This window comes from Drosophila kikkawai, chromosome 2L, assembly GCF_030179895.1.
Source record: "Drosophila kikkawai strain 14028-0561.14 chromosome 2L, DkikHiC1v2, whole genome shotgun sequence".
In the NCBI taxonomy this organism is placed as follows: Eukaryota; Metazoa; Arthropoda; class Insecta; order Diptera; family Drosophilidae; genus Drosophila; species Drosophila kikkawai.
In genome coordinates, this window is record NC_091728.1 from 11,038,852 (window position 1) to 11,064,023 (window position 25,172).

The 25,172-nt window shown below is 44.2% G+C and overlaps 3 protein-coding genes across 7 annotated transcripts; 2 read left to right on the plus strand and 1 right to left on the minus strand.

Moving 5' to 3' along the window:
• Positions 1 to 9,274, plus strand: PDZ-GEF (PDZ domain-containing guanine nucleotide exchange factor). 4 transcript variants are annotated; one of them, XM_017178300.3, is made up of 7 exons: positions 1 to 206; positions 1,421 to 1,537; positions 1,596 to 1,844; positions 2,024 to 5,945; positions 6,822 to 7,280; positions 7,439 to 7,554; positions 7,729 to 9,274. In XM_017178300.3, the coding sequence occupies exons 2-6, from the start codon at positions 1,508 to 1,510 to the stop codon at positions 7,504 to 7,506; spliced, it is 4,728 nt and encodes a 1,575-aa protein (XP_017033789.1). In that variant the 5' UTR covers positions 1 to 206; positions 1,421 to 1,507; the 3' UTR covers positions 7,507 to 7,554; positions 7,729 to 9,274. The 4 variants fall into 4 exon arrangements, with proteins under 4 accessions (XP_017033789.1, XP_070143420.1, XP_017033791.1 ...); XM_017178301.3 differs by lacking the exon at positions 1 to 206 and adding an exon at positions 225 to 358; XM_017178302.3 differs by lacking the exon at positions 6,822 to 7,280 and having other exon boundaries at positions 2 to 206.
• A 212-nt stretch (positions 9,275 to 9,486) lies between these two features.
• Pez (protein tyrosine phosphatase non-receptor pez) lies at positions 9,487 to 14,697 on the minus strand. Its single transcript, XM_017178304.2, has 7 exons — positions 14,551 to 14,697; positions 11,952 to 13,848; positions 11,024 to 11,888; positions 10,703 to 10,921; positions 10,459 to 10,635; positions 10,072 to 10,395; positions 9,487 to 10,015 (listed from the first exon to the last, which is right to left on the minus strand). Exons 1-7 carry the CDS (start codon positions 14,633 to 14,635, stop codon positions 9,887 to 9,889), a joined length of 3,696 nt encoding a protein of 1,231 aa, XP_017033793.1. The 5' UTR covers positions 14,636 to 14,697; the 3' UTR covers positions 9,487 to 9,886.
• A 341-nt stretch (positions 14,698 to 15,038) lies between these two features.
• Cpr (Cytochrome P450 reductase) lies at positions 15,039 to 23,212 on the plus strand. 2 transcript variants are annotated; one of them, XM_017178347.3, is made up of 7 exons: positions 15,039 to 15,193; positions 18,610 to 18,801; positions 19,159 to 19,501; positions 21,052 to 21,176; positions 21,240 to 21,841; positions 21,897 to 22,548; positions 22,616 to 23,212. In XM_017178347.3, exons 2-7 carry the CDS (start codon positions 18,626 to 18,628, stop codon positions 22,758 to 22,760), a joined length of 2,043 nt encoding a protein of 680 aa, XP_017033836.1. In that variant the 5' UTR covers positions 15,039 to 15,193; positions 18,610 to 18,625; the 3' UTR covers positions 22,761 to 23,212. The 2 variants fall into 2 exon arrangements, with proteins under 2 accessions (XP_017033836.1, XP_017033837.1); XM_017178348.3 differs by lacking the exon at positions 15,039 to 15,193 and adding an exon at positions 18,119 to 18,246.
• The last annotated feature ends 1,960 nt before the right edge of the window (positions 23,213 to 25,172 follow it).

The window sequence follows — 25,172 nt, forward strand, 5'->3', positions numbered from 1 at the left end:
CCCCGCGTGCGGTCACACTGTACGACGCGTCCGACTTTTTCATCTTGACTGCTGGATTTTTCTAAATTAAAATTGCAATCTCGAAACGAATTATTATTGATAAAAGTGCAATGCAATCCTCTTAGCAACTAGCAAGCTTGCTGGCATCGAAATATACACCGAAACTGGCGTTAAACAAGCATTTTCCTTCGACGAGATGCGCGTGTGTGAGTGAAAGAAATTCCAACAATGCGCAGCACAATACCAATACACACACAAGCTGCCTGAATTTCTTTATTCAAAAGTGTACAAAGTGCAACGAAAAAGGGTAGCGGGTGAAAGCAATCGGGGTTTTTCTGCTCCAGCTGCAGCTGGAAAAGTGCGTATAATTAGCAAGTGCACCGATATTAGCGACACACCAGGGCCCAAAGATAGCAGAACTGTACAACAAACACGCCCATTTTAATACCGAGAGATACGCCTGTGCCCTGGGGGCTGAATGTGTGCGTATGTGTGTGGTGCAGTGTTTTTATTTTATTTATATATATATATTAGTGTATGTGGATTTTTTTTTTCATTTATTACACGCTGATTTTGCAACGCTCTTTTTATTGTCAATGGCTTATCCAGCGAACGGAAGTCGTCGCCTACAATTTAGGTTTTTCTGTGTTGCTTGTCCACACTCCCACACACACACAAACACGCAGAGCGACCAAGCGCACCAACAAACATTCACACGTACAGTAGCAATAGCGCAAGCAGCAGGCTGTGGCTCCCACACACTGTTGTTGCCTGCCTCTGCCTGCGTCGGCGTCGCGTCGCGGTGTTGCCGTCGGCAGCGCAGACTCGATTGCATGAGAATTTTTTGCCCGCTTTGTGATTGTTTTTGTTTGACTTAATTTATTGGCAGCATTGTTTTGTTGTTGGGAAAAATGAAAGTGTTGGTGCGGGCAACAACAAGAGCAAGCATCGCGCAGACCAAAGACAAAAAGAAACAACAATTGGCCAATAAAATCTTACAGCAATTTTGTTTTGTTTTAGCGAAAGATTAAACTTTTTGTTGTAATTTTTTTGTTCAAGTTTTTGGAGATTTCTTTTGCAGATATTCTTGTATATCAAAGAGTTGTATTAGGGGTTTTATGGGAACTCTTTTAACAATTAATATAATTAAGAGTTTCCATATTATTACCAGGCATTACCGGACGATATCCGTGTATTTCTATGCTGTTTACACGCTCTATTTAGCATCTATCCACTTGAAACTTTCTCAATTGACTGCTAATATTTCTGAAAAGTGAAATTACTTATAATATACAGCTTATAAAAATAAATGAAGAATTGCTAAGCTCAATTATTGCTATATGGCCATTTAGATTTAAAGATTTAAATATAAAAAAAAGTAAATATTAAAATAATATTTTATAAAAATATTACCTTTCAGCCTAAACTCATCCACACAACCCAACGTGTGGCGGTTGTTGGCATGCCGTAGTGGACAGCATATCATCAACAGTAGAAGCAACGCCTCATGGAGCCGTATCACCAAATCAGACATCACGTAAGTTCTTTGCTCCGTATTCATGCATACGCCTAATCTGCGCTCCACACACACACAGTATCCCCCCGCAATCACAGCCAGCACTGGAGTGGTGGTGGGCAACAACTCGTCAGCAATCAACCGGCCGGAGCTACACCAAAAATGCAATCGGGGCTCGCACTCTAGTGATACCAGTTCGGCGTACAGTGGAAGCGACACAATGACTTCCACCTATACCTCGTCGATGGAGGCGGAGGATATCGATCTCTCCGGCCTGGTGGAGTCCACCGTGGACTCGGACGAGGAGGATCTGGCTGAGAGCATGGATGTGAGTGATGGTGATGTCGTTCTGTTCTATATATATAGAAATGTCTTGTCAGACCGTAGTGGGGTGCGAGATCATAGAACCTTCTGATAAGTTAAAATTGATTATTTGTAGCTTTTCAAACGAGGGATATCTTCATAGTATTTAAACTCCGTACTGATCATATATTTTATCTCCTTTAGAGTCTTACTGTGCGCGATGCCGTGCGTGAGTGCCTCGAGAAGGACCCGGCTGAGCGCAGCGAACAGGACGTGGAAGTGCTCCTCGACTTTACACAGGGACTGAAAGCTTTCACCAATATCACCCTGGCCGTGCGACGAGCGCTCTGCTCGGTAATGGTGTTTGCCGTAGTGGACAAGGCCGGCACCGTAGTCATGTCTGATGGCGAGGAACTGGACTCTTGGTCGGTGCTCATTAACGGCGCCGTGGAGATCGAGCACGCGAATGGTAGCCGCGAGGAGCTACAAATGGGCGACTCTTTTGGCATCCTGCCTACCATGGACAAACTCTACCACCGAGGAATCATGCGCACCAAGTGCGACGACTGTCAGTTCGTATGCATAACGCAGACGGACTATTACCGCATTCAGCACCAAGGCGAGGAGAATACGCGGCGGCACGAGGACGAGAACGGACGCGTGGTCATGGTCACGGAGCTGCGGTCCATTGGAGGCGGGATAACTGAGACAACTGGAGGCAGTGGTGGACCGGCAACGGGAATGTCAGCCTTGCCGAATGTTAAGCGCGGCCACGTTGTTATCCGTGGAACACCAGAACGACTGCTGCAACAGCTGGTCGAGGAGAACTCGGTGACGGACCCCACCTATGTGGAGGACTTCCTGCTTACGCATCGTATCTTTATCCAAAACCCCAAGGAGGTGACTAGCAAGCTGCTGCACTGGTTCGATCTGGAGCAGTTCGATGCACACAAGACGCAGGAGCTACGGGATCGCGTAACTCGCGTGGTGCTACTCTGGGTGAACAATCACTTCACCGATTTCGAGGCGGACCACGAAATGATGGCATTCCTGGAGATGTTCGAGGCCCTGCTGGAGCGCAAGAAGTTACTCAGCCAACTCCGGCTATTGCACATCGCCTGTGCCGCCAAGGCGCGCATGCGTAGTTGCACTCTCACCCGATCCTCGCGTGACGAGCCGCTCAACTTCCAAATTGTGGGCGGCTATGAGTTGCGACCTGTGGTCGTTGCCACCGGCAGCCCAGCCGTAGGCATCTACATTTCGCAGGTTGAATCGGGCTCAAAGGCCCAGGATGTGGGTCTCAAGCGCGGGGACCAGATTCACGAGGTCAATGGTCAGTCCCTGGACCATGTAACAAGCAAACGGGCTCTAGAGATTCTCACTGGCACCACGCACCTGAGCATTAGCGTGAAGAGCAACCTACTCGGCTTCAAGGAGGTAATGCTGGCCCTAGAACACAGCAGTGGAGCGACCGGAGCTGGGGGTCTGTCCGCGACCAGTGCCAGCTTCAAGTCATTGCGAAGCCCACGTCGCATTTGCGCCAGCGACATAGCGGCGTTGCACGGTCGCTCGGAGAGCGCCGGCAATGACCTCTCCCTTGCCAATGCCTCTAATCGGGCCTACATGGTGCGACTCAGTTCGGTGGATATGTTACTCGACCAACCCGACTGTGCTCCGCCGCAAACGCCGCCGGTGAGTGGAGGCGGCGGCAATATGGCAGCTAATTTTATGCAGCAGCTCCTTCAAAGCGTCAATAACAGCTCAGCGAAGAAGGGCTCGGGAACGGGATCCGGCTTCAACTCGGATCAGCAAGACACGAAGGGCGGCGGCTTCATGACGCTGGGTCCCAAGCGACGCTTGCAAAAAGCCTTGGCCAAAATGAACCTTCTCAACAAGCAGCACCACGTTGGCAGTCTAAACGACTCCTCGGACACTTTGCTGAATGAGCCCAAGCCATCGAAGCTCTCTGCGGCGGCGAGCTCAGGCAGCAGCAGCTCCACCCAGTCGTCCATTAACGGATGTGCAAACAGCGGCAGTGGCGGCCGCCTCTACCAGTCACAGTCAAACCCCGACCTCACCAGCCTCAACTACGATGCCAGCAGCGATGCGGGAGGCGGAACGCTGAACGTGAATTACCAAGCTGCCCACATCCATCGACCGTCGGCAGCCAGCACGTTGACTACGAACTCTACGCACCTGCTACCGGACTATCCTGAGCACGTGCTGAAGGTATACAAAGCCGACCAGACGTGCAAGTACGTGCTCATCTACAAGGAGACGACGGCCCACGAGGTGGTGATGCTAACCCTGCAAGAGTTCGGCATCCACGATCCCAGCTCGAACTTCTCGCTTTGCGAGGTAAGTGTGGGCGAAGGCGGCATGGTGAAACAGCGTCGTCTGCCGGATCAACTGCAGAACCTGGCGGAGCGGATCAGCTTTGCGGCACGCTACTACCTCAAGCTGAACGACAGCACGGAGCCACTGGTGCCGGACGAACTGGCCTTGGAACTGGTCCGCGAATCTGGTGTACATTTTCTGCAGCTAAATGCCTACGAACTGGCGATACAGCTCACGCTACAAGACTTTGCCAATTTCCGGCAGATCGAGTCCACCGAATACGTGGACGAGCTGTTTGAGCTGCACTCGCGCTACGGAGTGCCAATGCTGAGTAAGTTCGCCGAGCTGGTCAATCGAGAGATGTTTTGGGTGGTGAGCGAGATCTGTGCCGAGCACAATATCGTGCGCCGCATGAAGATCGTAAAGCAGTTCATTAAGATCGCGCGCCACTGCAAGGAGTGCCGTAACTTCAACTCGATGTTTGCCATCGTCTCGGGCCTGGGACACGGCGCCGTTTCACGGCTAAGGCAGACGTGGGAGAAGCTTCCGTCGAAGTACCAGCGGCTATTCAACGATCTGCAGGACCTTATGGACCCCTCACGCAACATGAGCAAGTACCGACAGTTGGTGTCCGCCGAACTGCTCGCCCAGCACCCCATCATTCCGTTCTATCCCATCGTGAAGAAGGATCTCACCTTCATCCACCTGGGCAACGATACTCGCGTCGACGGCCTGATCAACTTCGAGAAGCTGCGCATGCTCGCCAAGGAGGTGCGCCTGCTGACGCACATGTGCAGTTCGCCCTACGACCTATTGGCCATTCTGGAGCTCAAGGGCCAGTCTCCCTCGAGCGCTCTCTTCTCGCTTAACCAGATGTCCGCTTCGCAGAGCAATGCTGCCGCCGGCTCGGTGATAGCAGCCAATGCCGGCCAAGCGACCATCAAGCGGCGTAAAAAGTCAGCGGCAGCTCCCAATCCCAAGAAGATGTTTGAGGAGGCGCAGATGGTGCGTCGTGTGAAGGCGTACCTCAACAGCCTGAAGATACTCAGCGACGAGGATCTGCTGCACAAGTTCTCGCTGGAATGCGAACCGGCGCACGGTTCCACCTACTCGGGCAGCATCTCGCACGGCAATACATCGCACCGGAGTGGTGGCGGCGGCAGCATTAGTGGTGGCGCCGGTGGAGGCGGAGCGGGCAGCTCTAGCCTCAATGCCGGCGATCAACTTAGCATATACTCGCACACCAGCTCAAGTTCGGCCCCGAACTCGTCCCTATCGCTGCGCAAGCGGCACCCCAGCTCGCCCACGCTCTCAACCACTAGCTCGACCAGCTCCACCAGCGATCACCAGAGGCGTCAGATGCAAAACAACGGACCCAAGTTCGGCACAGCATCTCCGCAGGCCGTTAAGAAGATGCTGTCGCTATCGGAGTCTTCGAAGATCAGGCCTCACCAACCATTCGTGCCGCGCCACGGCTTGCATCATATGCAAACAGCGCATGGCTTCATAGCACCAGTAAACGCGGGGGGAGGGGCACCGGTAGGAGTGGCCACCACCTCACCAGCAGCCACCGCCGCCAATATCCAGTGCACACCGAGTCCTAGTCCGTGCTCCCATCGTCGCCTGGCCTCGGCAGGCAATATATTACCCACACGGGCCATCCACGAGCGGTCGCACTCTGACACTCCGGCCACGCCGCCACCGCCCTTGCCGTCTGTGGATCTTTCCCTCGAAAGCAGTAGCGTGACTACATTTCGCGATTTACCCCTTCGCAAGTCCATGACTTCCGGTAAGTGTCCACTGTTCGTACATTAGTGTTACTAAACTAAAATAAATGCTTATAGCTGCTACTAAAACCGGATTCTGAGAACGCTCGTTCGATCAGTGCATTCCATGTTTCAAAATGTTAGTAATTTCGTTAAAAATTATAAAAGAATTTCTTATCTTTTGTTATATTTTTACTTTGTTCTATAACTATCCATTAATGTTAAAAAAAATCTATATTATCTATTAAAATGTTTGTGTATTTAAGGTAAACATCGATATATTAAACCTAATATCGATTTATTTATTATATAAATTATCTTTTTATTTTGTTTTATAACTCCTAATTGCTATAATGTCCATTAACGTAATTATCGATATTATCGAAAAATGTTTAATTTGAGCATTTTTCCGATTTAATTGCTTCGATAGCTCAAATTGAATATCAATTTATCGTACATATATCGAAAGAGTTTCGATCTTCTTTGTTTTGTTTAAAAAACTATTTAATTTATTTACTGAAGAAAACGCTGTAAGAAAAGATTAACTTGAAATTCACTGTTTCAACGAGGAGAACGCTTTTCATCCGGAACCTGACCAGTAGACACGTAAAACCGTAGCCCTAAATTAAGTAGTTACCTATATTTTTAGTTGCGCCTTAGACTCTGTGCCCCTGCTTTTGCATTTGAAGATACTTATTGGTGGTTGGACTAGGTTTGGTTTGGTTGTCGGCTACTTGTAGCACTCACTCACTCATACACACAGCACACTCATATACACACACACAGACAACAGCAAATGGGGCCATGAAATGAGTCCCACTTTAGGGTGAAAAGCATTTCACGACCACCACTTGAGACAAAAACTCTTCTTCTTTACGCTACTTTCACACACCCAACAGGTTCCATATCGTCGTGTGATAGCGGCTATGTGCATCAGCAGCAGCAACAGCATCACCAGCAACAGCAGCACAGTACCATTCAGTACCAACAGCAGAGCAACATGCAACACGAGCCATTGCCGCCAGTATACACGGCCGCCGATTGCCGGCTGCTACAGCAAATATCGAATAATGCTGTGACCCGCAACCTGAACAATACTCCCTGCCAGAGCACAAACAACACACCACCCAGCACACCTACACCACCACTGACCCCACAGCCAGCAACCATTCAGCTTTCTGCACCGCCGACGGCAGCAGCATACTTGCACATGCGCAGCCAGCAACAGCAGCAGCAGCAGTCTCTGGCAATGCCGCCTCCGCCCCCACCGCCGTACAATGTGCCTCCGATGGTCAATGTATATAATAGCCATCATGCCCCCAGTGCAGTGGGCAGTAGGCATCTGAACCACATGCACGGTAAGCGCTGACAACCAGATCCAGATCGCGTTCCAGTAATGACATCAAATGCAAAGCAGAACTCGAGTCAGATCTTGAAGCATTAGTTACATAGATTATATATCGATCATAGCATGACTTAAACTGTTATTTTAATTGAATGCCAATTTGTCTTGCAGGTGGCCAGCCAAATTTTATGGATATCACCAAGTGTACCATATGCCCCATGCCACCAATGAATCAATAATAAATCAAATTGTGCTGTCTTAACTGCTAAATGTTAATTTAATTAGTTGTGAGTATGCGCCGAGAGCACTAAATAATTCAGAAGCATGTTTGAATCAGGTTAAGAGATTTCTTTCAGTGATACAGATGAAAATAAATACAATTAACAAAACATGGTTCTGAATCTTATAAAAATCCCTTCATATGTATAATTTTAATTAATTTTTCTCTATTTATCTTTCAGCTTAAAGAGTTGCCAAAATTTGTGAATGGTTGTGGTTTCCAATTCATCATAAAATCAAACACAGGCAGGATCCCATATCAAATGCCTTTGCCCTTCAACGGAACAAACTGAAAAAAAAACCAACTGGACTCAATGTGCGCCGCTTAGATGTATTTATGATGAGGATTAGGGTTCTATGATTTACATACGTCTTAATTTAGTCAAATTCTGTGTACCCATTTTCTTCCCGCTTAGTAGTAGCCTTTTCTCTAAGAAGAAAATGTCTGCAGGCAGACCCCCACCCTCTAAGCAGACTCGAATAAAACTCTTTTGAGTTTTCTCCGGCATTTCTCTGAAGCATTTCGATGCCCAGCAGCACAACAGAGAGACCAAGTTTAGTTGTCTCGTAAATTTTATAAATTTAGGTTACTATATACACACTAATACATTAACCGTATAAATATACCGTTGAAAACCTTCGCTCCAATTCCAAATATTTAGTTTTAAAGTCCAAGCGAGAGAGAGAGAAATTGATTTCGAATATTTTTTCCAAACACTAGTATTTATTTACCGAAAACAAAACAGGAAAAAGGCAAAATAAAAGACAAATGCAATATATTTGTATAAGTAAAAAGAAAAGACCTAGACTAGCCCTCAATACAAAAATGAAATCATCAAAGTACAATTAACTCGAAAAGCATCCAGAAATAAGTTTATAAAATACAAACCTGAGACTTGAAAAAAGAAAAATAAGAATAAATGTTTCGTGAACATATTTTTCTCACACGTATATGACTCTAATATATATATTTTTGAGTGTGCAAAATGCCTGTTATATACATATACATATACAATATATATATATACAATCTACCTACGTGAAATCTCTACTTATAAACAAATATAAATATATACATATATACAAACCTGGACGTAGTGCAGACCCCACTCTTAGCTGGCTTTCCAAGGCGAAAACCAAATTATCTTTTGCTGAACACACAAGAAAACAAATCTAAAATATAAATTGTGCTCTTTAAATATTTAAGTTAGAGTAAAAATGGAAATAAACTTAGCTTTTTAAGGCTTTCAAGAATGTTATTTAAATCGAAACCTAAAATCGTAAAAGTTGCGAATTTTTCTTAAATGTCGTCAAATATATATGTAACCCTACATTTTTAAAGGGCAGCTTACAATATTTTTTCTTTAATGCTCGGGAAGATGTTGAAATTATACAAATAATTTAATTTCATGCATATAGGTTTCATGATTTATATACAGAAATTTAAATTTAAGTTTTTGCAAGAGCAATAACTTTTCGTTGTTTTAGGCGGGAAAAATAAAGATTTTACTTCATATCTTATAATCTACTTGATGAGAGCCAAGGCCGTCGTCCCTCTTTGCAGCGTGTCGAGCCCTTCAGAACAATTCCCTATCCAAATGTATTGACTAAATATTTACAAAAGACATTTGTATACTACTTTATAATTTATTTTTAAATTCTATATGTATTTAATATGTATTGGAAAAATATTAGGAAATAATAAAAACAAAACAAATTATTCAATTATTTCGAAAATACTATTAATTGGGGTGAAAACTTTTCAAAGTACCTGTGTATATTTAAAATTTAACATTTTTTTAGTTAGAAAAAGACGTATTATACCTGCAGAACCAAAACGTACACTAGCGATACTTACACCAAAAATTGTAGTGAATTTATATATTTTCTATCATTATTTTCAATATCTATCGATAATGAACCCGTAATTATACCAGTAATTTATACCAATAATGTTATATTTTTATTGCTTCTTGTGGGGTTATCAATTCGTTAAGTTTTGTTTCAACTTTAGATAAAATACAGTTGTCTATAAATAATTTGGCTTTAAACCTAACAAGTATTTGCGTGGATACGGAGCTACCTTATCTAGCTAGGGCACTACGATTAACGCGATTTGTAGCTCACTTAGCCCTACTTTCGACAATAGAGTCTGGAACTTAAAAACAAATACAATCGGAACGAAATTTAACGTTGCATATGTAATAAAATACACTGTTTTTGATTGGGAATACGCATAGTAAAAGGCACTTTTCTAACGACTTCTTAAATAAAATTGTTCGCTCTCAGGACATAGAATGCTTTGGACACTAATGCATGCTTAGAAAGCAGTTCTCATCCTCATATCAACCTCGTACGCTTTAAATACGTAATGAGCAAATTGTAAATGAACTTGTATTGCGCCAGGGACGGTATAATGCTATCACGTTGATGTCGCAGCTGCCCGATGACCCGCGGTATGTCCAGGTCCTGCAAAAATATGTTAAAGAATATAGCGGAAAAGATTTTTTAAACTCAAAATTCACCTCGTTGTGGTCCAGGGTATAAAGCAGAAGATCCGCCGTCAGTGTGACCCCCGAACGACCGCCCCCTTCGAGGCAGTGAATCAAAACGGGAGGATTCGTATTGTGTCCTGGCGGCACCTCGTGCGTGGATGCCAGTCTAACCGAGTTGAGCTCCTCAAGAAAGTCCAAAAAGTGGTTGACGTCGCGCGGACAATTCTGTTCCGCCCAGTCTGCGTACTGCAGATGCCAGACGGAACGGTAGCGGCGCGAGGGAGCGTGAAAGAGGCGCAACTTGCTGGTGGTGCATCGGTCGGTTGTTTGTGAGAATTCCTGATATACTTGAAACTGCAAGAGATTATGGAATTGTGTGCAAGGATCACTTTAACTTGGCATGACGGCATGACGAACCTGTCCAAACTCCAGACGCTGTTGACTGCTCAGGGGAATGTACCTCATGTCCTCGGTTAGCTGAACTACCAAGTATACGTCAGCCTCCCAGACACACTGCCAAAAGGTGTTCATGGTCTGCGACTCTTGTGGCGATTGCGCCACAATGTAAAAACGTTGCTTGGTTCCCACAGTGGCCTACAAAATAATACATTTCGTGTTAGCAATGTCAATAGATTTTTTTAAATCAACCCAAAATACGCACAGATATATAAGAGGCATTCACGTATCCATGTCGATTTTCCATCGATGGCACTAAGCGCACACGGTTGTCGTCGTAGGGCAAAAAGTTTGGATCGTGGTTCTTGGGCTCATTTTCCTCCAGCAGGGCACACTCGTACAGGGCGTGCTCTCGCCGCTTCGGTATGCGCTCAAACTCCATAAATAACTGCGAGTCCTGAAGCTTTTCATTAAGGATTTGGCACTGAAAATGTGAAAGAGAGAGAATTAATAATATTTTTTAATTTTAATTTAATATTTATTGCCTCTCCTAATGTTAATTATCATCTAAAAATCTATCACTTACCAGCTTATCCTTGGAATACCTGCCAGAAATTGGCTGCGGCTTGCTGACACCGGTGGACCAACGATGCGGCAGGTTGAGATCATCCTGAGCCAGCTTTAGCTTTGCTGCTAGCTTGGCGTGCTGACCTGCTGTCGCTGCCTTCTCCCTGCCCAGAGTGGCGGACTTTTGCTTGTCAGGGGTCTTGCTGCGTGCAAGGAAATTCCAGCGCTTTTTGCGCTTCGCATCCTTGCTGGCCGCCGACGAGGATGTGGTGTCCAGCGTCGAGTTGAACACGGAGGATGTGGATGCTGATGTGTTGGCAGATAGGTTCATGGCACTAAATTGCTGCTGCAGTGGGTCCCCAGCCGACGAGATGACGTCGATGGTCGACTTGTTTAGGCTCGCTGTGGACCGATGTTGGCGGGGCGGAGGAGTGACTCCAATGGCCGGAGCAGCACTGGCTGCCCGGATGGAGCGAGTCGGCAGCTGCGGCTCTTGGAACTGCAACTCCGCGATAGCGGAACGCTCTGCTCCATACTTCACCATGTTTGGCGTGATATCGTCGTCCGGTTGGGCATTCACCGTCACCGTGACCACGTTGTTTGTGCTGGCATGCCGTGCAGCCGGCACGGGCACAACGCCAGGCGGGGCCGATTGTATGGACGAGGCTCGCTGGCGCATGGCCTCGGCGTGTGCTGCTCCACTGCTGCCACCAGAAGCACGCTGCGGCAGGTTCTCATAGATGGGCTCTATGGATCCGTTCACTACGCTCCGCTGCAGAGGTGTGGGTGTGTTGGCCTTCTGGGAGGGAGCGACTGGAGGCTGCGGACTGCTGGCTGGTGGCGGCACAGAGCTGCGATAGCCGCTGGGCGGTAGGGTGGGTGAACTGTAAGAAAAAGTTAAAATTATTAAGAGTCCCTGTATTTGTTGTATATTTATAGAACTTTACCTCTGTGTAGCAACGGCTGCAGCGGCCGCGGCTGCAGCCTGGCTCATCGCCGACTGCCGCAGCTGGGACATGATGGACGGCTGCTCCTCAATCATGTTGAGGTTCTCGAAGGTTCCGTGTGGCGGCAGATAGGGCTGCGAATGACCCATGTGACCAACGTATTGGTACTGGTGCAGCATGGTGGCTCCGGAGGAGGTGGGCATGTTCCCGGCATGCCCGCCTGCGGCCAGAGCTAGATACTGGCCGCCATTGAGAAGGGTGCGGTTGGAGACTAGATCCGGCGACGAGCCGCTCACGTAGTTGCGGTAGCCCTGCAAAGGACGGGGCGTCGCCACGGCCAGGTCGGGGGTCGACGAGGAGCTCAACCGATTAACCGGGTACGGCGGCGGCGCCTTGTGTCGCATCATGTGCATGCGCTGAGAAAGCTCCAGATATGCCTGGGCCGTGCTTACCGGCTGCACCTGTTGCTTCGTCTGGTACAGGTTGATGTGGTGATGGAGGGCTGCTGCCGGCTGGGCCACGTCCGGGTACCGGTGGGCCGTTAGGTGGCCATAGAGCAGGTTCTCGTTGTAAACGCCCGGATTATGTACATCTGGCTGGGAGCCGGCATAGTAGGTGGTACCGGGATTGGCCATTGCTACCGCCACATTGTGCAGCTCCGCGGATGGAGTGCGATACTTGAGCTGCACAGCCGTTTCATAGTCCGGCGCTGGCCGGTATGTGGGCAGCATCGCTTTCAGGCGCTCCCGCTCCTCGTTGTTGTTGTTGCTGCTGCTGCTGTGCAGGTTGTTGTTGCTCAGATCGAGGCAGGAGCTGCTCTGTCCCAGGAGCTGGCTGTGGCTATGGCTGGCGGCCAGGGAAATGTTTGAGGAAAGCATTTGCTGCTGCTGATGCTGCTGTTGCTGTTGCAATTGCTCGGCGGCCTCGGCGTAATCGAAGTCCACATAACCGACGCTATCGGCTCCCAAATGACCGCTTTCAACGTCCGCCCCGCTACCTAGGCTGGAGGGCGTGGCGGTGTCAATGTAGCGCTTGAAAAACTTGTGCTGACTAATGCAGAGCTTCCAGAAGTAGCGCGCAGTGTCCGCCTCGCCAAAGATGAAGCTGCCTACTATGCTGCCGTCGCCGTCCAGCCGATTCTGTTCGATCTTGATGGTACGCTTGTCGATGGTCACCGTGTGAAAGTCCTTCCAAGGAAAGTATTGGCGTCCGTTGTCCGCGTTCACCACCATCCCGTTAATGGCCAAGCCCAGCTGCAGATCGTTGCCCAGAGTGTCTTTGGCGGCGAAGCGCTCCTCGCCGTATCCGTCCAGCTGCTGGCAGCACTGTATGTACATCTCCTCCGCCTGGCTCTGACCGAGATGCGCCAGGCCCGCCTGCTGCTGCAGCACCTCCACAATAAGACCTTCCAGCATGCTGTCGTCGTTGGCCAGCCCCTGCATGTTGCGCGGCAGCACCAGCGACTTTTTCAGGTAATCCTTGCTCTGCTTGTCGCCCTGATAGCTGTCGTACTCCGCCTGACGGCAGTAGAGGGCCAGCAAGATGGCTGTGCGGATATCGCAGGCGATGCGACCCTCGTAGATGTCGCTCTTCAGCTGAAGGAAGTAATAGAATCGCGTGGCCTCATCGCTCAGGTGGCGCACGCCAGTGGTCACGTAGTGGCGAACCCGAAGGTAGATCTTCGGCCCCGCCGCATACTTCTCGAGCTGACGGCTCAGCGAACGCTCCAGATCGATCCATTTGAACTCGTCCTCCTTGTCCTTGTCCTTGCCCTTGACCAGGTAGCGCAGTCCGAAGAACTCCGGCTGCTGAATGAGCAGTCGCTGGCACACATTGTCCAGGCACTCCTGCCCCTTGCTCTCCGAACTGATCGTGCAATCAACCGTACTGGAGGTGTCTGCAATGGAAGAAGCGTTGAAAACGTGCTCCGATTGACAAATTCATTCAAAACATTCCAAATTCACGGCAGCCCTGCCCACAGCACGCACAAGCATGGAAACACATGCACACATATCATACGTTTTTACTAATCTCTTTCGAGACTTATTCGATTTATGGTCAGCTTTCCACTGATGAAGCCAGTTTAGTTTTGGGATTCCGTTGAATTCACAACCCGAATAACACATTTTAGAAAAACTACTTAAGTTCGCGTTTGGGATCCTCATTGGGCTGTTTAAAAATTTATAAGCAAAGGGAGCTTGATTTTTTTTCTATTTCAATTGGGATATCCTGGGCGTTCCTGTTAACGGTATCTGTTAGCACAACTACACACACACATGTGCATGTGCTGAAGGCAACAACAAAGCAACAAGTATGCGAGTGTGTGGGAAATACGATTGCGATGTCCGCATTTTTGCAGCCTGAATTCGTTGGCGAATTCCAGCGAAACAGGTAATAACAGGCGCTCTATCATGTGCGGGACCATAAATGAAGTTGTGTACTTATTTCCAATTAAATAAATCAACAAGTGTAATAGCCTGCGGCAGCTGTTAACTGTGGCTCTGTCACCAAATCGTCTTTGTTGTTGCTCTTCCTATTGGTGCTGCGCCGTGGTTGTTGCTGTTGCTGGCGCTATCGGGGACGGCCGAGGTTTACTCACCTAGCAGGTGATGCACTGATATAACAAATAAACTCTTGGACGTCACATTGTACTGGCGACACTTTTTCAAGAACTTTAATGGCATTTCCGAGCCGTGCGCTGCTCGCGTCGAGTTTTTTTTTTACAAAATAAAATATGCCATCTAGAGCTGGAAGAAATTCGATATGACTATCGATTTTTCGACATCGATACTCCCACGTCACGGAAGAAAGAGATGGCAAATACATTATTTGTTAAAAACTTTGTTTATTTAAATTAGTCGTATATGTGCAGCAATGTAAAAATATTCAAAAAGGTATACATTTTTGAAAATAATTTTCCAAGAGCTTTTTTTATATTTTTATATATGTTTGTGATCACTTTACGTTAAAATATTACGCTTTTGATCGTTTTACGTTGTGTTTACGTTCCCGCTCAAAGCAGTGTGACCCGCCGCTAGAGAGGAATAAATCTTTGGCCTTTTTTCCACGAATTTAGCATTATAAGCGGCGAGCACACTGCATCCCGTAAATTCGTACTTTGTTACTGCACCTCGCCCGTTTCGTGGATTAAATAAAGCAATTAAGTGACTCTCCAACCATCGAACGTGTAAAAGGAACGGAACGATCTGGAAGAACGCAGCGGAAACGACCTGGTCAGATCGGTGAGTTGCAGTGCATAGATTTATGTTTTTTTGTATCAAGCCAAGTCCAAAGGCCACGCGCAGTCGAAATACATAAATTAATTGATATTTAGTGCTCCGACGGTCAAGGTTACATCGATAAAAGTAGATGGAATGACCACAGACGAAGTCCCCTCTCGCTCGCACTCGCACATGTGTGCGGTCGGGTTTCAAGTTGAAGTTTTACCTGTTGCTTCCCTCTATTCACTTTTACACAGTGCACAGTGGGCAAAATCGACAATCTCGATCTTGTTTACACTCTGTACTGTTGCTAACATTGATCCTGCTCTAAAAATAACATGTTCAAGACAGCAGTTTAGTTTAAACAAATTTGTATATTATTAACATTTCACAATGATAAACACAACACAAAACTCAGTTTTTATCATGATTTTATTAAGGCATTTTTCAAATATTCAAACAATATAATTATAGAGATAGATAACAACAATTGCCACAGACGCAGATAGAATGTGCAAGCAAAGTGAATACACTGGCAAAAATTTCAGAATTTATTTTGTGCAGAAAAATATTGTGTCGTTAAATATTATGTTTCTATTGCGATTAAAGTTTAAAAAGTTTAAACTGTCTAATTCCTTAAATTTTTTATTACATTGAAATATGTATATTATTTCAACTTCTGCTATCATTCTCCTCTATTTATTATAAATTCCAATATAAATACACGTGTCACTTAGAAATGTAAAATACAGGGATCGCTGATCGCGATCGATAAAAAAGACACTATTCCTATTATTATATATATATTTTTTTTTTATAAATATTTGATTATCTAGATAATAAAAAAGAACCGGGAGGCTGACCGCGATTTAAAAAACCGACACTATTCCTATTTTATTTTTTATACATATAATTTTTAAAGTTTTTTCCATGGCTTACATTATATTTTTTAACCTGGTAAAGGGGCTTCAAAATCTTGTTTATTTTCCGGATTTATTAAGAAATACTTGGACCTTTAATAAACGTGGTGTTTGAATTGATCAGATTTAGCAAGTCGTTTTTGACTTCCACGCGACTGAATTTTAAAAATCTGGAAACAGAGGAATAATTAATTTTGAATAAATAATTCTTATTTATTTTTGCAGAAAAATCCAAAATTTTCTCTTATAGCTGTCACAGATTATGATTGTGCGCCAAAGACTCCTATAATCGTATCACGTATATTTTTTACGCAATTAAATAATAAAATGAATCTCACAGCTGATGCTGATTAAGAAAATGTTCGTATACAATATTATATAATCTAGGGACTTTATCTCCGGCTCTTTATGTACATTTAAGATTGTAAATGTAGTCGTGTTTAGCACTTCAAAATAATATATATATTTTTTATTTATACCCTAATCACTTTATCGCACGGAAGCACTTCAAATTTTCATTTTAGAATAGGTCAAGTATGTGACTCAGAGTGGTTTTCGGGTTAATGCCTTCAACAAATTCTTACATTTAAATTTAAGCAGTTAAGGAGCAGTTTTGTAGTTTATCTTTTAAGTTATAAAACAGATCTTTTAGATCAGCAACAGAGTATGTATACCTTGCTAAGAAATGCGTATAGAACTAAACATATCCTCTGGTTAGTTGACTTATATTCCGATAAGAAAAGTCAGTGGTGTGCAAAATAAAACTGCCAACTCATGCTTATGGTGTTATTCTTATATTATCATCGTGGCTAGGGTATTCTAAATTTCGCAGCTACTAAGTCTGTTTCAGCATTACGGCGCCAAAAACGTGTTTGTGTCGGTACTTGGAGTGTGTTATTAGCCGCCCGATTGTTTGGTTGTTTTGGTTCAAAAACTTTGTTTAATTGTGAGTAAGCGGAATGGTTAGAAATCACAATAACACAATAACCCTTCCTTAATCAGTGTAAAAATGAAATGAATTTTTCCAAAGCCAACTTAACAGGGCATCCCAAAAATCAAATTAAAATCATGAGGCAATTTTGTTTGTATTTGACTGCAAGTGAGCATCCAACACATGTGCTTAGAAATGGATTATGCGTAGAAGAAATAACTTATTGTCCATAGTACGTTAGGCAGGGGTGAGGTGACCTATAAAAATTCACCAATTTTCCTCCACTTGTTGCCCGCTGCTGCTGTTGCTCGTCGCTTCACTCAATTGACCACGACAGCGTCGTACACCTTCCTCAAACTGGAATTGGACGACGCCACTATGGGCGGATTTGCATAAGCTTCGCTTACCGCTTGCCCACTCCGCTCGTCCGGCATTTGTTTAATATTTATTTTCTGCCATTTGCTGACCACAGCAACAAGAACTATTACGCGAGTGCGGTGGTCTATGCAAAGTTCACACACGTAGCCGAAACGACGCATTAGCAACATTAAAGCATTAAGTCAATTTCCAATTCAAGGTGCAACTTTGACAGCCGAGAGATACGCAATTCCCCAGCAAACCCTTCAAACAATAGATACGATCGATAGGGGTCACGCATTCCATTCCAGCTAAATAGTTTTTTGAAAAAAGTAAATATTATAAAAAATAGTTATACTTAAACTGGAAAGCGCTGTGCGGAATGAGCACAAGGAGATTTAACGCAGGCACGTCCCACCTGATCACGGAAGTCTGTGTAACAATTTGAATAATAATAAGACTATTATTTGCCACAAAATGTGATAATGTCATTACGAGTCTATTCAGCTTTATTACTTTAAAATTGAGTCTAAAATGTTAGTCCTGATTTTCTTTCGAAATGTGTATCTTTTGATGTGAAAATCGCAATCTCAGAACTATAAGAGCTATTGATTCACAAGGGGGTTTAGTATATACATTTTTGGTAGCACATTACAAAAATCGTTTGTCGCTTTCATCATATCTCTCGATCGGCGGCGGTTGGCTTTCGATAAGCGCCGGTGCATAAAGGGTGTTGCTGCCAAGCAGCAGTTAGCAGTGTGCCGTTAACCGAAGCAGACGTCGCGTCTCTACGCCGAGAATATTTAATTCATTGTTTAATTGCATAACTGCAATCGAAGTAGCAGCCGCAAACTACGGCATTCAAGGTACAACCGATTAAAATCCGATTTCGCTGCGCGTTTTCAATGTCAGCCGCCCGTCGCTGTTGTGACGAAACATTCATTGAGAGCAGCGAGAGCGAGAGCGACAGCTGGAGCGTTTGTATACCGTTAAGACAAGTGCGGAAGCGTCTTACCGTTAGACGCAGACCCGATGCAAAGTAGCCCATATGCTCCGGCTCTAGCTCTAGCTCTAGCTCTGGCTCTGGTTCTAGCTCTGGGCTCTGGGCTCTGGCTTACGTGGAATACATTAGAGTGCGTGTCCAAAGTGCGCGGCATGCAAATCGAGTGAACAAATGTTATGCAAAGCGAAAACTAAACGCCATGAATTCTGGTGCCCTTTTTTTTCAGTCACAAACATCCCACCATGGCTAGCGAGCAAACGATTGAGGGAGCAGCCGGAGCAGCCGCTGCTGTTGGAGACGAACCCTTCCTGGGCCTGCTGGATGTGGCCCTGCTAGCTGTTCTGATCGGAGGAGCCGCCTTCTACTTCCTACGCAGTCGCAAGAAGGAGGAGGAGCCAGCGCGCAGCTATTCCATCCAGTAAGTCAAGTCAATAAAAACAATGGAATCCATCTGTTGTCCAGTTAATGAAGTTTAGAAATCTGGATTTTCTCAGAGGGTTCTGTGAAATCTAAGTTGCATTTTCAAACGTGTTTAAGTGACTAGTTTTCCAATGGCCAGTTAATATTTATGGAACAGATGAACTGAAATTAAAATCTTTATTTATTATCTATTCTTAGAGGCTTTTGTAAAATATGAGCTGCATTTACACATAAACTGAGTGATTTAATATAAACTGAGAGCTAATCCACAATGTTTAATCCTGTCCTCGTTTAAAGTTCCCATTTTGTTTCAAATCAGCTTATTCTTATTCTAATTCTTGCAACTTTCATCCAGACCTACCACAGTATGCACCACCAGTGCGGCGGACAACTCTTTTATTAAGAAGCTCAAGGCATCCGGACGCAGCCTGGTCGTCTTTTATGGCTCTCAGACCGGAACCGGTGAGGAGTTCGCTGGCCGATTGGCCAAAGAGGGCATTCGCTATCGGCTCAAGGGCATGGTCGCCGATCCTGAGGAGTGCGACATGGAGGAGTTGCTACAGCTGAAGGATATCTCAAACTCGCTAGCCGTTTTCTGCCTGGCCACCTATGGAGAGGGCGATCCCACGGACAACGCCATGGAGTTTTACGAGTGGATTACAAACGGAGATGTCGACCTCACTGGACTTAATTATGCGGTGAGTTCCAGCGATAGCGTTAGAATTGGTCGGGGGTGTTATCAGAACGAACGTGAAGCGATTACACGACTACTCTGGCCTTCAAATGGGGCCAAACTTGTCCGCTTATCAAGCACTGGCCCCCCGATAAGCGGTCTCTCTCCACCCGGACAACAACTCAAATCGCACCTATTTTTGTATGCCAATCTGTTTGTTGTGCTCTGATACAGCACAGCTGATGTAAGCGGATAGTAAACATTCGAAATGGCATTGGGGGAAGAGAAGCGCGAAACCCGATTCGACAGGGAAGAGATCTTAATTACTAGATTGCCGGAACTCGAGCTAGGTTGTTAAGCTTGACTAACGGCTAATATGGGTATTAAGATAGCCAACATGATGTCGTTTTTGTTAAGATAAATAGAAAATAAAATTGGTTACTGGAAAATATAATTAGCGAATTATATAGTCACATTTCATAGAATTTGTTGAGTATTTGTTACGTGGTTCGATAAGATTAGATAACAAATAAAGCGCCATAGTAAAACTGATGTACAACGAGAAAGAAAGCGTTTGAAAGCGAATGAAAACATATAGTATACAGACAGGAATTTATTTAAGATGCTGATTTGAATTTTAAAATAATATTTTTCAAAAACCCCTATGTATTACTCATGAGTATTAATCAAAGTTCAACTCTAATGAGTCGCTTACCATTATCAGCAGAGGTGCTTATCGAACTCCATTCAAATCGGCCGGCTAATCGCTCTCTGCTCACCAGTGCGTTCTGCGTGCCGTAACAGTTGGCATTTCGTCGCGAACACATTTTAGTACGTTTCTTCAGCACAACGTGCTTGTTCTCCGGTTTATAAATATTGTGAATTTATTACGTTACAGCTGATTGATTAACTAATTGATAAAGTCATTTTAAGCTGAAAGATGCTGAACACGCTCGCCGTCTCGACACTGCGCCTAGGGGCGAGCCGCTCGCCGAGACTGCGATCTTTGCGAGGCCTTTTAATTAGTTTACGTAATAAAACTGCGACGGTGCGAAGGCTAATGGAAAGGGGACAAGACACCAAACAATGTATAACAGCAGTCAAAATAATAGCACCCTGTTTTTTTGTATTATTTACTGATCCCACCATTTGTTGGTCATAGTGTTTTAAACTCAAAGATAAACCAGGTAATAAATATATAATGATATTACATGTATTTGTAATTAATTAATGATAAAAATCACTAGTTTTGTAAAAACTTTAATTTTTGAATTTTTAAACTATATTTATTGTTTGGTTTTTGTTTTTTTGCGAAATATTTATTTTGTACATTTAAATTATTGGCATTAAGATTATTAATATTTGAAGTGAAAATGGTTTTATTAAACCAGAAAATTTAAGAAATTTGCTGTATGGATTTATTTATTTTGTTATTTCCCTTTAATATTATATTTTAACTACTTATATTAAATATTTATTTAAAGAAAAACGACAGCAAGTGCAATTATTTTGACCGCAACAATGAACCCTGTCAAATTTCAGCCAAATAACAATTTCCCTTTCTCTATATCTTAGGTCTTTGGCCTGGGCAACAAGACCTATGAGCACTACAACAAGGTAGCCATCTACGTGGACAAACGGCTAGAGGAGCTGGGTGCCAACCGTGTCTTTGAATTGGGACTGGGAGACGATGATGCCAAGTAAGTTGTTGTCAGTCGCAAAGCCTAGGCCATCTCACACTTACCCTCTGTTATCTCTAACAGCATTGAAGATGACTTCATTACGTGGAAGGATCGCTTCTGGCCTGCCGTCTGCGACCACTTCGGCATTGAGGGTGGCGGCGAGGAGGTTCTCATCCGCCAGTACCGCCTGCTGGAGCAACCCGATGTGCAGCCAGACCGCATCTACACGGGCGAGATTGCTAGACTGCATTCCATGCAAAATCAGCGTCCGCCCTTCGACGCCAAGAATCCCTTCCTGGCACCCATCAAGGTCAACCGCGAGCTCCACAAGGGCGGTGGCCGGTCCTGTATGCACATCGAGCTGAGCATTGATGGCTCCAAGATGCGATATGACGCCGGCGACCATGTGGCAATGTATCCCATTAACGACAAGGGATTGGTGGATAAGTTGGGACAGCTGTGCAACGCCGACCTGGACACGGTCTTTTCGCTGATCAATACGGATACGGACAGCAGCAAGAAGCATCCGTTCCCCTGTCCCACCACCTACCGTACTGCACTAACTCACTATCTCGAGATCACGGCTATTCCTCGCACGCACATCCTCAAGGAGCTGGCCGAGTACTGTACGGATGAGAAGGAGAAGGAGTTGTTGCGCAGCATGGCATCTATCAGTCCGGAAGGTGGGTAGCTAAAGCTCTAATTAAAATTAGGTAACTAAATGTTGTAAATTTTCAGGCAAGGAGAAATACCAGAGCTGGATCCAGGACGCTTGCCGCAACATCGTCCACATTCTGGAGGACATCAAGTCTTGCCGTCCTCCTATCGACCACGTCTGCGAGCTGTTGCCACGCCTCCAGCCGCGTTACTACTCCATCTCGTCGTCGGCCAAGTTGCATCCGACCGATGTTCATGTCACGGCCGTGCTTGTGGAATACAAGACGCCCACGGGACGCACCAACAAGGGTGTGGCCACCACCTACCTGAAGAATAAGCAGCCCCAGGGCGGCGAGGAGGATGTTAAGGTGCCGGTCTTCATACGGAAATCTCAGTTCCGTCTGCCCACAAAGCCGGAGACTCCCATCATTATGGTGGGTCCAGGTACGGGCCTGGCGCCTTTCCGCGGCTTCATCCAGGAACGCCAGTTCCTGCGCGACGAGGGCAAGACCGTGGGCGAGTCGATCCTGTACTTTGGATGCCGCAAGCGCAGTGAAGACTACATATACGAGGCTGAGTTGGAGGAATGGGTCAAGAAGGGCACTCTGAATCTCAAGGCTGCCTTCTCCCGCGACCAGGCGAAGAAGATTTATGTGCAGCACTTGCTGGAGCAGGATGCCGATCTGATATGGAAGGTGATTGGCGAGAACAAGGGCCACTTTTACATTTGCGGGTAAGATTGGAGAAAGTTACTATACTTATATGCAATATTATAAATTTCTTAATTATTTTTTACGCAGAGATGCAAAGAACATGGCCGTGGATGTTAGAAACATTTTAGTGAAAATTCTGTCCACCAAGGGCGCCATGAGCGAGGCTGACGCCGTGCAGTATATCAAGAAGATGGAGGCTCAGAAGCGGTACTCGGCCGATGTCTGGAGCTAATCTGACCCCAAAAGCCGGAGGGAGAGTCATGCGTGGCAGGGGCAGCACGCGCAAAATCAATGGAACCATAGGCCAACCGATAAGCATAAAGTTGTCTAGTTTTTTAAGCTATGTAAGCGTAATTTTTGGTTTGGGAACTTCCTGCTGCGGTTCAACAAACAGTGAATGAGTAACGAGTATGTGTAGACCTAGTTTAAATGATGATGATCCAGATTGCCCACGGACTGTTATTGTTCAACGAGGCAAGCAAGAAATTATGATGCAAACTGAGCAAAGTTTATACAAGTTAGGTATTTAAGTAGTTTTGTATGTGTGCAAAATATTTTAAAGTCCTTTTTTCTAGCATTTTATATTGTGTACTCTTGGTGATTTCAATACAGATACAAAAAACATGTGCAATTTTAATAATGACACTGAAATTGTATTTTCACGAATAAAAAACAAAAAATATACTATGTTGTGTTTGTTTTTGGTTGTCGAATTAAGATATATATTAATTTACGCCCTACTTGTATCGGGCTATCTTAACAACTACTTACATATGTATGTATGTACATATGTACACATAAGTTGTACTACAGAATAAATTTTTTTCGCTAAAATAATCGAGGGAAATAACTAATTAAAAATATAAATTTGTTTTCATTGGAAAGATCATGTTTCACTGTTTTTCAACGGATTTTTTATTAAAATAAACGCAGTACTGAACACATATATAATTCAGAATTTATTTTATATTTAAATATATATATTTTTAATTTTTTTAATAATTTTTTATTATTAAGTACAATAATATTATATACAAAATAAATAGGAATCGCGTAAAAATCTAACGTAAATAGGTAGCATTCTAGGGTTGCAGCCTAAAATTATGCAAAGTTCTTAAAAAATATAATACTAACTTTTATTTTAACACAAATTAATATAGCCAAAAAAGATATAATAAATAAATAAATATTAACTTTCAGATCCATTTAAAAACGCCCTTTAACAAATAAAATTAAATAATATCTAAAAAAACGTATTTTATGGTCAATAGGTTAATAGAATTCCCATTGTGCCTTTCACCTTTCATTGTATTTGGAGCAAAACTATTTTTTGATTGGAGTTAATAAATAAGAAAATAAGAATACACAGAACACATACATGTATGTGAATCCCACTGTCTATTTACAGGGACTATTATTTTCTTAATGAAAGCCAATGTGTTTTGATAGTCATCAAACAATTTTGTTTAATGCTCTTCAATATCGGCAATGTTACTTTTATTATTCTACACTATTTTCACTACTCTATATTTATTGACAAAATTACCACAAAAACTTTTCAGATCAAATCAATATTGCATTCTTTAATCCCATCCTGTTTCTTATAAAAAAATTAAGACAATGAAATACTTTTTTACCCATGCTTTCTGGTTTCCATTTGTTCAGAGTAACAATGTTTTTAAAAATATTATTTAGTTATTAAAAGATTAATTTAAATTTTGCAGTAGATACTTTAACGCAATAAAATCCCTAAAACTCTTCCGGGGTACTTTACAGCCAGAGGTACCTTTAAGAATCGTTGATAAGAAAGTCTAAAAAGTATTGCCTAGCTTGATAAAAAAAAAAAAACACTTTGGAATCTTCCCAATGTTAGCATGTGTAGAGATAGCGCGATTTAATGGGCGTCATCAGCTATAGCTGATTTCCTGAAGTCATTCTCGCTATTTGCCTCCCTTTTTATCGGGGATTTTAAATTGTACTGTGGATAAAAATGTGACTTTTTGTGGAGTAAATACCATAATTTTATCAATTTATTTCCAAGTTATCATTAGAACACAGCTTCTCTGAAGCATATTCCAAGGTAAGCACGCATAAAAATATATACAAATATTATTCATTATGGAATCTTTTGTAAAATTGAGTTTATTAATGAAATCCCATTTATTCCCATAGTTTAGGTGAATGTCTGGCGTCAGCACAAACAAAAGATAATCTTAATTTGTGTTCTCGACGAGCACACGCGAGCCCATATATACATTTATACACACGCGTTTCTAATACATATCACCAGGTTGATAACACCTAAAGCAAATACCAGCTCTGTTGACCCACTGACAGGCGGTGTTCCAGCCTCGAAGCACCGCCTGTCGTCCACTGCCGTGGCGGCTACGAGACTGTTGGGAGAGTACCTATGACGTGGTCGCTTGTAGTCAACCTGTTGGTTGACCGGACTCAAGAGCTAGACCACAGCAAACTTGGGAGACACCAACACGAATTTAATTACGGCTCTATCAACCCACAAGCATGTGTATTTCCAAATCTCTTTCATTAGCGTTTTGTTTTCATTAAAATTCGGATGACAGTGCAAAACACGACTGATACTAGAGACTGAGGCTCATCGCACTGAGAAAGCTACGAGCGAGGC

Excerpts from the sequence above, each read along its gene's own strand:
- PDZ-GEF (XM_017178300.3), top strand. The coding sequence starts at position 1,508 with ATGGAGCCGTATCACCAAATCAGACATCAC. Across the intron at positions 5,946-6,821 it reads TCGCAAGTCCATGACTTCCG|GTTCCATATCGTCGTGTGAT; the intron begins GTAAGTGTCCAC and ends CACACCCAACAG. Across the intron at positions 7,281-7,438 it reads GCATCTGAACCACATGCACG|GTGGCCAGCCAAATTTTATG; the intron begins GTAAGCGCTGAC and ends TTTGTCTTGCAG.
- Pez (XM_017178304.2), bottom strand. The coding sequence starts at position 14,635 with ATGCCATTAAAGTTCTTGAAAAAGTGTCGCCAGTACAATGTGACGTCC. Across the intron at positions 13,849-14,550 it reads ATCAGTGCATCACCTGCTAG|ACACCTCCAGTACGGTTGAT; the intron begins GTGAGTAAACCT and ends CTTCCATTGCAG. Across the intron at positions 10,396-10,458 it reads AGCGTCTGGAGTTTGGACAG|TTTCAAGTATATCAGGAATT; the intron begins GTTCGTCATGCC and ends AATCTCTTGCAG.
- Cpr (XM_017178347.3), top strand. The coding sequence starts at position 18,626 with ATGGCTAGCGAGCAAACGATTGAGGGAGCAGCCGGAGCAGCCGCTGCT. Across the intron at positions 18,802-19,158 it reads GCGCGCAGCTATTCCATCCA|ACCTACCACAGTATGCACCA; the intron begins GTAAGTCAAGTC and ends ACTTTCATCCAG. Across the intron at positions 22,549-22,615 it reads GGCCACTTTTACATTTGCGG|AGATGCAAAGAACATGGCCG; the intron begins GTAAGATTGGAG and ends TTTTTTACGCAG.